This window comes from Patella vulgata, chromosome 7, assembly GCF_932274485.2.
Source record: "Patella vulgata chromosome 7, xgPatVulg1.2, whole genome shotgun sequence".
NCBI lineage: Eukaryota > Metazoa > Mollusca > Gastropoda > Patellidae > Patella > Patella vulgata.
The window spans coordinates 39037485-39049842 of record NC_065885.2 but is presented as its reverse complement, the minus strand read 5'-3'; the positions used below and the strand labels follow the sequence as shown (position 1 = coordinate 39049842).

General features: G+C 34.5%; 1 protein-coding gene across 3 annotated transcripts in view; it reads left to right on the top strand.

The window, feature by feature from the left end:
* The window catches only part of LOC126828351 (DNA repair protein REV1), a 33889-nt gene that overhangs the window by 1490 nt on the left and 20041 nt on the right, over positions 1-12358 (top strand). For all 3 annotated transcript variants that reach the window (XM_050558070.2, XM_050558069.2, XM_056102359.1), the window contains exons 2-7: positions 6639-6707; positions 7345-7453; positions 8146-8314; positions 9558-10432; positions 10945-11180; positions 12072-12196. In XM_050558070.2, coding sequence (XP_050414027.1) covers positions 6642-6707; positions 7345-7453; positions 8146-8314; positions 9558-10432; positions 10945-11180; positions 12072-12196 — 1580 coding nt within the window. In that variant the 5' untranslated portion in view covers positions 6639-6641. The remainder of the gene's footprint in view (positions 1-6638; positions 6708-7344; positions 7454-8145; positions 8315-9557; positions 10433-10944; positions 11181-12071; positions 12197-12358) is intronic.

The following is a 12358-nucleotide window of genomic DNA, read 5'->3' as shown; positions in this document are numbered from 1 at the left end:
ACTTATAATTTCAAACATTCAAGCAGATGTACTCTATAGAATTAATTAATTACAGAATAAAATATTTTTTAAGCTTCTGAGAAAATAAAATTTTGCGTCAATATGAGAAAGAAAGCTAGGGAAGGTACGGAAGGCGTTCTGTTCATTTTCTGAAATGAGTGGGAGACGGAAAAAGGTGTGATTAAATTCATATCACACCGCACCAAAGAAGGAATAGTTTTCCCTTAGTAGCCAGGTCAATATATGGAAAATACCCCCTCAACCCCCCAAAAATTGCAACAAAGGTTTCTTAACTGATTCTGGTAGGATTTAGTGTACTTTATAACATACTAAAAGTTTACCAAAGTTGGACCTCCTGATAAGTGTTTTTTTTTTTTCAAGATGGCGTCAAAGATGGCCACCGAAACGTCTTAATGATCATTGAGTACAACTCAGGTGAACGGTGTTTTACTACCTGTCCCTTGTTATTTAAATAATGATTGAAATAGCATATACTTTAATGATTTGAGATTATTAACTTATATAATTGAATTCAATATATGCATACCAAATGTCTTGCAAGAGTTTGTCACAATCAGTACATTAGTTCACTAGTAAATAATAAAATTAATCTCTGCCATTGTGCATGTCGACTTCACTTCACCATGTCAGAATCAGATGTTGCAATTTTTGGGGGGTTAAACTGTATTTTTACCTGACTATAGGTTATGGAATGGAAAATGTGATTCAATAGCACTTGTGGTAATTATATAATCAAGCTGATCCATATTAATTATTGTGGAGAATCTACACAAAAAAAAAATCATATCCAATTTCTAATTCCTCATGAAAAACCAGTGTAAGTATTAGTAAGCCAGAGGCCTATAATAAAACAGGGAACGGTATGTTATTCTAAATCATAGACCTATTTATATTTTACAAGTGCAATAAGACAGACATTTCTTATTCAAGAAATTCAAAGATTCATTTTATTTAGCTGGTGCATTAAATATATCTATTGCAAATATAATGCTTGTGTAATCTCAATGATAAAATCATGCCTTTCTAGTATTAGGAAAGGTGTAAAAATACATTCAGATCCTGGAGAAAACCCGACAAAATAATAAATTAGATGACCCCTTCCCCCCAAACAGACCGACCTACACCCAAAACACCTCTATTACATATCTTGATCCCTGCATTGGCCGATAAAGTGCGTCGGGATATTCCGAACCCTTGTAATTGGTGCAGTGGGGGGGGGGGGCTTACAAAATACCGAGGTCCCGGATGCGTGCATGTGAAAGAACATGCCGCAATTGGAATTCGATACGAGAGTAGGTCATAGTGCCGCTGCCCGGGCAAAATTTCCCTCATTGCACACTATATGGCATATACCCATCTTTATTAGCTCAGTCGGAGCAGAACAGTAGGACGTTAAACCCCATTTCATTTGTATTACATTTCTAAATGTTATGACAATTTATCTCCATAGTTCATATGTTAAAAAAGACCCCGAAACCCAAGCCCTCATCCCACCCCTACAGTAACTTTGTTTTGCCTTTACTGGCCTAAAGTATCAGACTTTAAAGATACATTATGTAGTTCAAAAATAGATAATGCAAAATGAAGATATTGAAAATTTTATTCGAATTACTTTATTTTAAGTTATCAGTGTTTGTAGTTTTGACAAGATATGTGCATTGCTGGTATAATCGAGCTTTGGCCTCGCTTTCCCATTTTTATACGCCCACATTTTCATGTGGAAGTATATTGTCGTCGCCCCCGTCCGTCCGTCCACAAATGTTTGTGAACACTCTACAGGTCACAATTTTTATCTGATTTCAATGAAACTTGTAAAATATAGGTTTATTACTCTAAGATCTCGGTTCCTTTCAATATTGGCATGTATTTTGGCCGCTGATTGTACTAAAAATCACATTTTTAGCTTGTGAACACTGTATAGGTCACAATTTTTATCTGATTTTGATAAAACTTAAAATGCATGTTTATAACCCACAGATCTCGGTTCCTGTCGATATTCGCGCGTATCGGACCATAACTTCCTGAAATATGGCCCATGATTGTACGAAAAATCGCGTTTTTAATTTGTGAACCCCATAGAGGTCACAATTTTTATCCAATTTACACCCTAAGGATGGTTGAACTCGAATTTCGTAAAAATCGGACCGAAACTGACGGACTAAATGGCCGCCCCTTGTTCGCATATAGCGTCAAAATATTGTGTATCAGGGTTGTGGAGCCTCTGGAGGTGACAATGTTCATCTGATTTTGATGAAACTTGAAATGCATGTTTATAACCCAAATATCTTGGTTACTTTCTATTTTCGTACATATCGAATCGTAACTTCTTGAATTATGGTTCCTGATTGTACGAAAAATCACGTTTTTAGCTTGTGGTCTCTCTAGAGGTCACAATTATTATCCGATTTAAAAAAAAACGTTCGAATATATCACCGTTACACTGTAATTTTGTCTGAGATTGAATTTCATGAAAATTGGACCAAAACTGTCGGACAAAATGGCTGCCCCTCGTAATCAAATAGTGTAAACATCTGGTAAATCAAAGGTGTGGACCCTCTAGAGGCCACAGTTTTGATCCAATTTTGATGAAACTTGAAATGCAAGTTTATAAGCCAAAGATCTCGGTTCCTTTCAATATCCTGAATTATGGCCTCTGATTGTACGAAAAATCACGTTTTTAGCTTGTGGTCCTGAGAAGTCACATTTATTATTCGATTTAAAAAAACGTTCGTATATATCGCTGCTACACCGTAATGATGGATGAGTTCGAATTTCGTGAAAATCGGGCCAAAACTGCCGGACAAAATGGGTGCCCCTCGTACGCAAATAGTGTAAACATTTGGTAAATCAAGGTTGTGGACCCTCTAGAGGTCACAATTTTATCCGATTTCGATGAAACTTGAAATACATGTTTATAACCCAAAGATATTGGTTCCTTTCGATATTCGCGCATATCGGATCGTAACTTCCTGAATTATGGTCCTTGATTGAACAAAAAATCACGTTTTTAGTTTGTGGTCCCTGTAGAGGACATAATTTTTATCCGATTTAAAAAAAAGACGTGTGAATATATCCCCATTACACACTAAGATCTTGATTCTTTTTGATAATCGCGGATACCTGAACTTAACTTCCTGGATTATGGCCCCTGATTGTTCGAAATGAAATGAAATGGGGTTTAACGTCCTACTGTTCTGCTCCTATACTGTGCTAATGAAGACGGGCATATGCCATACAGTGTGCTATGAGGGAAATTTTGCCCGGGCAGCGGCAGTATCGCCTACTCTTATATCTAATTCCAACTGCCAGGGGATCTTTTACGTGCATTCCCATATATACACGGGACCTTGGTTTTTCGTCTCATCCGAAGGACTAGACAGCTGTCCTTGTCAGGCCCTCCATCCTGCATCACTGACAAGGGGGAACCACGCCGGAAAATCTGGATGAACTTTCTCGGCCAATGCAGGGATCGAACACCCGACCTCCAGGCTAGCTAGCCAGCGTCTTACCCACTTAGCCAAGTAATCCCCCTGATTGTTCGAAAAATCGCAATAGGCAGGTTTAGCCCTTGAATAATGCCTGTTTAATTAACAGGTTCTTTGCATTAGTAGGCCTTTAAAAGTCTACTGGAAAATACATATTTATGTCGACATTCAATTTAAAGATACATTCCCGCGTACAAACTGGGTGATTTGATGATATACATGTATTTGGACTAAAAACATATTCAAACTAATTAATTTATTATAATTTTGCTTCAAATCCTTCTCAAAACATTGTAATTGCCAAGGAATACCCTGCTATAAAAATCGATCAAAAGAGGTCCTGTTTTTTATCACGTGACTCACCTCTCTCAGTACCTATAGCAACGGGGGGGCTAGAGATTCATTGTATACACAAGACGATGTTGTCTTTAATCGCTGACTATTATTACAAATATCGAATCCTAATTAAATTCTCGAATTATCCACTGCCCGCGTCTTTTTCCGTGATTTTTAAATCAGAAAGTTTTGTACATGTATGTCTCTAACTCTTCATAAAGTTTATCAACATGTACACCAAGCACTCAATCTTCGCGTGCATCCTTCGACGTCACGCATGCTGGTATTCCTAATCGTTGGGCTGTCGATTAGGGGAACCCTTACACTTTTGTCCTGTATACGCTCCATGAGTGTTTTTCAGGGGATCCAGTATTTTTCTAGTAAGATTGGATATCCTACTTTCCATATATACCAAAATTGCAAAACTTTTATTGGAAATAACCACCCGATAAATACTTTTCTGGGATCCTATCTTTAAATATATTCTGGAAACCCTCAGTTCTGATATGTGCAAAAAGTTCATTCGTATACATTCACTGAAAAATTTTATTATAAAACTCATTTTAAAATTCAAATTTAATTTCGTGGATTATTTATTTATTAAAAAAACTAAAAGTCATACAATAGATAGATCTTTGAAATGAAATAGGAGTTACAAAACACTATGAAAAACTTGGTGTTAGAAGTCCTAAAGCCTTAAGGCAGTAAAGGCCTACAATACAATACATGTCACACAGAACCATTATGTTACATATAATGTATGCAAAGTATTCACTCTTATATAGGTTTAGGGTTAAGATTATTTTTAAAAAGATAAACCAATATTCCCAAATCTGTTTATTGATAGGCCCATTTGTTTGAAATTCAATTTTCATATCTTTAATTATTTCTTTTTCCAAATATACAGCCTACTTTAAATAACAGAACATAAATCATGATGAAAACACATCGAGACAAAAAAAAAATTAAAGGCTCACGTATATGAGATAAGCACACTGTGAGAAGATTTAGGAGCCAATTGTATTTCCCTTGGGGGGGGGAAACATAAATCATTGTGATAACTTTGAATTAGGCGTAAGAAAGGCCTTATCCAAACTAGAGCGTGGCACTGGTATTTTCAAAGTGCCCTTGAAAAAGTTTATGGGTATTAAATTTCAAAACAAGGCATCGCAACAAGGATTCGACAATAATTAACAGTCTATAGTCTATATATGCTAGTTCCAAAAACATCGAAATTAACATCGTTTGATTCTGACCATACGACACCACCCTCCATTGTTATTATTCCTCCGTTAAAAATAACAATTGCGTTCTATACAATCCCAAATACACACTAATAATATATCAGTGATAATTCTCGATATTTTCTTTTACCAAAATATAATAAAAACGACTACTTTCGAGCGAATTAGTTCATCAATGAGCTTTACTCACAACGTAATCCCGCTTTGGCACATGGTATGTGACGTAATACACAATATTTTGAACACGTGATCCAGTAAAACACATAAATTTGAATCATGCGCACACCACCTGGTTGCGGTGGATGGAAAAAAATGCTTTCCTTAGACAAAGAAGGCTATTAAATTTCAAAGGTTTCTAATTATAACTGTCAGATTTATGGCCCTTGATCAATTTGAAAACACTTGCGGTCGCTCTAGAGGCTATATTATTATTATCCGATTGACTCAAAATTTATAATTTTAATTATTTCTGGGATTGTTAGTTTTTATACGCCCACATTGAAATGTGGTCGTATATTGTTGTCGTCTCCGTCCGTCCGTCTAAAGACCAAAGTTAATATCCGATTGATTGACTTTAAATTTATACAAAGTGTTTAAGGTCATGAGACGAAGAATCCTATTGATTTTCAGCGATTTCGGATAATTACTGCCAGAGTTATGGCCCTTGATCACTTTGAAAAATCTTGTGGACGCTCTCTAGAGGCCAAAGTTAATATCTGATTGACTTTAGATTTATACACAGTTTTTAAAGTCATGAGACGAAGAAACCTATTGATTTTCAACGATTTCCGATAATTACTGCCAGAGTTATGGCCCTTGATCACTTCAAAAAATCTCGTGGATGCCCCAGAGGCTAAGGTCATGAGACGAAGAATCTATTTTCAATGATTTCTGATAATGCTGCCAAAGTTATGGCCCTTGACTTCAGATTGATAGACAGAGTTTAAGATCTTGAGACGAACAAGTATATTGATTTTCAATGAATTTTTATGACTTGAGCAGCTAAATCCATGATATTAAAAGTTTTGTATACAAAACGTTAGCATTGGGCAGAACTTTATAAAAACCAAACAAATTCTAATGGTTTTCTGATAATTACTTTATGAGTTGTTGCTCTTAATCAGATTTTAGTATATTATAAATGTTTCATTACCGAAAAAAGTAAAAATATGCGACAACTCTTGTTGACTGCCCGGACGATTTAGCTGCTGTGGGCGTATGTTTCGTTGCCTGGCAACCTACCTTAATGTCTTGTAAATAAATATGTGACTAACCTTGATAGTCCACTTGGATGACATAGCAGTTGTGGGTGGGTTGTTTCGTTGCCTAGCAACCTGCCTTTCCAAAAATCTCTTTTTTCCAGTGAGAAAAGCTGGATGATATACATAGGAAGGGGCTTCAAAAAGAGACAGCAGAATTGAGAAAAGTTATATATTCTTGAGAACTGTGACACAATGTGGGAATTTTTGATACGATTTTTATTTTGTAATGACGTTATTTTGGATAGGATTCGGATGATTACAATTGATTGTAGCTTCTTTTTCTCCTGCAGGAAATGGCTCGGGGACGTGAAAATAGAAGAAATAATGATAAAAATAAAGGAGATGGTTGGGACGGATGGGTAAGAGAAGTGTATTTATATAGCTATAATCTGCCCAATATGAAAATAGTAATTTAGTTACAACCTTGGGAACATGATCTAATGTCACAGTTTTTTCTTTGTGTCATAAATCATTTGAAGAAAACAATACCATCAATTTTCTTTTTTGTTGCATTTTAATCTGATGTTAAATTTCTGATGAATTTATTTGAATGCTGATTTTTTGAAACCATGATGAGTTTGACCTGTTAATATGTTAATCATACAAATTTTAAATAATACTATTATTAATAGCCTTTTTAGGTATATATAAATGATCATATACACACAGACGGCAAGTTTACAAAAGTGCAATGCTTTTTATGTTTCCTGTCTTCTTTATTTCTTTGTTGATATTTATTTGTCAGACACACAACTGTTTCTGCTGATGAGCTTTGACATTGTGTTATTAATTAAATTAAAAGTGGGTGTATACTTTTTCCAACCACTTTTAATTTGAGTTGATGTTAACACAAAAACACAATGAAGACAAAATAAACACATTGTTCTGTTTCAAAAATAGATAGTGTACGTATGGATTTTATGGATAAAATGTTCACTTATAAAACAGTTTTTGTGATTATTCAGGTACTGTTAGTTTTTATTGATTGTTTTGTAGGGTGGTTACATGAAAGCCAAACAACAAAAGTTACAAGAGCAGTATGTTAAAGATGGTATTTCATCTAATATATTTAAAGGTGTATCCATTTATGTCAATGGATATACAAGTAAGATTTTAAAATTTCATTTCTTTATATAGGTTGTACAGGTCACCTATCTCTTTCACCACGTATATTCACCATCATACTCTCAAATTTATAACAGACTTTAGACTCACCTAATTAGCATAAATACTACCATTGACCTGCATTTAGAGAAATGTACTTTTCATTTTACTTCTTGTAGATCACTAAAATTCTTTGTGAGTGGCGATTGACCAGAGAGTTGCAGAAAAACTAATTGTATGAAAAATGAGGCTATCCGAATGACTGCAAACGTACAATCTTTTATATTATCTGTTAGATCATCCAGCAGACAAACAATATTTTCTCCATCTTTTAATACATTTAATCAACTGTCCGAAGTTGTAGGGAAGACCCCAGATCAAAGAGACGAACTGTCATGCTATGTATGTATCGGTTGTCTCAATACAATGAATAGACTCCAACTACTACTTCCAACAATGGAAAAGGGAAGAGATTTGATTGGAGGATGAAAATAGACACACTCTGTCAAAAACCCAACTTTTTGCTCCAAGTGCAGCAATGGCTAGAGAGGGATTTCTCTTCAGGAAAAGTCAAAAAGAAATTATGTCTGGAACATTTTGTCTTTAATTAACAAATATATATTTCTTATTTATTACAAGAAAGCAAATGAGTTCTACAAAGTTTTTCTCAAGCTTATATATTTTGTATTTCAGAGCCATCATCTGATGAATTAAGAAGACTTATAATACAACATGGAGGAGTTTATCAACATTATTTATACAAAACACAAGTTACACATATAATAGCTACCAGCATAGCTAGCAGTAAAACCAAGGAACTTAAACACATGAAAATAATTAAACCAGAATGGATTACGGATAGGTAGGAATTACTTTACTCTCCTCCATTGAATTGAAGAGGTTTTTTTTAACAGAAATTTAAGGTGGTAATAGCATACATGGTAATACAAATTTCAGTTTGGTTGTAGTTGACACATAAAATCTGATCCTGTAATACAATAATAGGACCTTATAATTACAATATGGTAGGGTGCCACATAATAAAAAAAATATATTGACAATTATACCACCATATTAATTTGCGTGACAGCCTTATCTCAATTTCTCCATTTACCATCACTTAATAAACAATCATGCAGTATTAACTAAGTTATATCCATTTAGTATTGGAATTCAAATAAACTGAAATTGCGTTAACCCTTTAACCGTCAGATTGTTTTGGGGTTTTGACTAGGAAAAGCATATAGTTACGAATATATCCGGTTACTCTTTAAATTTAAGAATACATGATAAAAATGTATATATTTTGGGAAAGATCTTGAATTCCTCTATTATTCAGCTGTGGTATAAAATATTTAACATTTTTTGTCATTCTTACTTTTAGGTCATGACCTGCAAAATGGCCTGATTAATGTTTCATATGAAATGTCTGACGCTTAAAGGGTTAAGCCTGCTAGCTTCCCACCTGACTATTTTGGACTGGTTACCTTTACTAGATCTAAGTTTGAAATGAATCTGTTCTATAATTGTATTATAGTGTGTGATAGTCCCAATCATTCCAGCCAAAGAGTCTCCTCCAACAAATCTGGAAAAAATAGCAGCCATTGTATATATTTTAACTGACTATTTGTATATGAAGTTTGTTTAGTTCACAAACTGAAATGGGTTAACATCCGAATTTTCTGCACCATGAAGTATGGGGAACTCTGCCTACACTTGTCTGAATTCCTACTGCCAAGGCTTCTTTTATTGTACACAAGACCTCAGTTTTCTGTACCATCCATATAACGACACACTGTTCCTTGCCAGGCCCTCCGACCTACATGACTGGCAAGGGGGAAACCAGACTGGAAAATCCATGTTTTTTCTGTATACAGTTCTTGCAGTGTCTTCTGAGAAACCTTGTCACAATCCATCAATTAATGCATTCTAATTTTTTCCTTTCAACCAATGTAATACACATGATAATTTCACTGTAGGCATTTAACCCTATTATGTCCAGGCTATGATCGTTTTAGTTGACGTGGAGACAATATGGGATGGAATGAATTTGGGAAGTTTCAGATTGAATGTTTTAATTGATTCCAATTTACAACAATTTTCAGTGTTGCTGAAGGTAAAATATTATCCTACATACCATATCAACTATATACTTCCCAGACACGAATACAAACTGGTATGGGAGGATTCGCTGCAGACACGAAAACAATATCAACCACACTTCTCAAATCACCAAATCAACGTGAATATCAACCACAAGATACAAACATTAACATAGATAAATCACCAAAGACTACAGTCAATCAGTATCGCAATTTTGAAGATGGCACTGATAATAAAGAGGAAATTGATTCTGAACATACGGATGATGATTCTATTTTAGGACAATATTTTGATGATGATGACGATGAATCTTTGGTTCCTGTAGCCATTCAAAAAAATTCGGAACAATGTCTTGCTATAGAAACAGAAGAAACACTTATCTGTACTATTGAGCAAGATGGCAGCACAAACCATAAAAAGTTATCTAACAGACTTGGTTCTTTAAATAAAAATAAATCTGTTAGTTTCAGTGCTGATTTAACAGACAATTCTTTTAACTCTAGTGGACACAAGGGTGAAGCAGATAATATAAAACCAAATGTCAGTTCATCGTTAAAGCCCAGTGTTTCTCCAAATAAAATGGCTAAAGCAGGTGATGCTAATTTCTTGTCAGAATTCTATGGTAATTCACGTCTACATCATCTGTCAACATGGGGAGCAGAATATAAAGCTTATGTGAATAAATTACAAACAGAAAACACAGATCATTTTCCAGGTCGTGAGAAATTAAGACAGTTTCATGTAGAATGTGTTGAGAGAACAGAAGAACTAGATAATTTACAGTCTGTAAAGGGTAAACCTGAAAGAATTATCATGCATGTAGATATGGATTGTTACTTTGTGTCTGTTGGTCTTTTAGAAAGACCTGATTTAAGAGGTAAAATTTACAACATTTTTTTGCATCAAGGGGAGAGACAGATAAATGGGGTTTAATTTTCAATAAACACAAACTAGGTCATTTTGGTTCTAACATGGTAAGCTTATCTTGATTTTAAAAACTGGGAAGAAACAGGATTACTCAGAAAAAGACCACTAGGCCACACAACCCACCTTGAATCAATGATGTGTAACATGAATTATTATATATGTATGTACATGTAGGTGTTACTGGAAATTGTGTAAATGTTCAGGTTTTTATAGGAGCTAGGTATTTTCTGGAGATTTATTTGCCTTATTTAAAACACTGTCACATTTTGGAAAGGGATGCACTTTTAAGCTATTGGGCTATTGACAAGTATTGTTATTAAACGCTGCATATGTTCAGTTCCTAATTTCTTGCTTTTTGTTGTTTAACTTTGATATTTATGATTTTATGGCTGTAATCATGTCCAGTGTATTGTATGTTTTGTTGGGTAGGATGTTTGTTTTATTTTATTACCTCTGTAACAGGTAAACCAGTAGCTGTAACCCATTCAAGGAATAAAGGTCGAACAGCACCAACCCAAGGATCTGATCCAGATTATGAAATGAAATACTATCGTTCAAAACGAGCAGATCTTGGAGGAACAAATACTACATCAGACACAGTTAAAGATGAGGATAATGATGTTCCACCAGATTTAAGGAAATTTGACAAATTTCAATCATTTGCTGAAATAGCATCGTGTAGCTATGAAGCTAGAAAGGTATATTGGGCTTCAGTTTAATTTTTATTCGTGAAAATCAACCTAAAACTGACATACAAAATGGCTGCCCTTCCTTCTCGAATAGCGTAAAAATATGGTATATCAAGGTTGTGGACCCTATAAAGGTCACAATTTTAATCCGATTTTGTTGAATCTTGAAATATAAGTTTATAACCCAAAGATATCAGACCGTAACTTCCTGAATTATGGCCCCTGATCGTACGAAAAATTGCGTTTTTAGCTTGTGGACCCTATAGAGGTCATAATTTTTATCCGATTTAAAAAAACGTATTAGTATATCACCGTTACACCCTAAGGATGGCTGAGTTCGAATTTTGTGTAAATCGGACCAAAATTGACAGACAAAATGGCTGCCGTTCGTTCTCAAATAGCGTAAAAATATGGTATATCTAAGTTGTGGACCCTATAGAGGTCACAATTTTTATGCGATTTTGTTGAAACTTGAAATATTAGTTTATAACCCAAAGATCTCGGTTCCTTTCGATATTTGCGCATATCGAATTGTAATTTTTTGAATTATGGCCCTTGATTGTAGGAAAAATCACTTTCTTTTTAGCTTGTTCTCTATCTCTCGAAAATGTGGGCGTATCCTGCCTGGCAGCCACTGGTTTTTGTAACAATTAGATACAATTTTCTTCAGCTTTGCTTTAATTCACCAGTTATATATACTTTTAAGATATTTTTGGAGTTATTTTAAGGTCAAAGATTTTTTTTTAATAAAAGGAACTCTTGCAGTTTGGGACTTAATGGGTTTTTTTTGTTGATTTAGTTGAGCTTGCTAATGGTCATCAAATTTTTGTCCTTATTAGTCACTTAATCTTCTATTCACTGAGAATTTGATAGATAATTTTAATGTGTCTTATTTTTCAGGCTGGTGTGAAAAATGGGATGTTTATGGGTCCAGCTAAGCAATTGTGTCCTGAACTAAACACCATTCCCTATAACTTTCAGAAATATCAACAAATTTCTAAACAATTATATGACACAGTAGCCAGGTATACAATAATATTTCTCTTATAGACTATGAATAATACAGATGAATCCTGTTATCTCCAACCTGAAGCAGCTCACAAAAATATTATAGAGATAAAAGAGGCTTAAGTCATTTATATTAGCCATAATGGGAGTCTATCTGCATATTAAATTTAACCATGTCA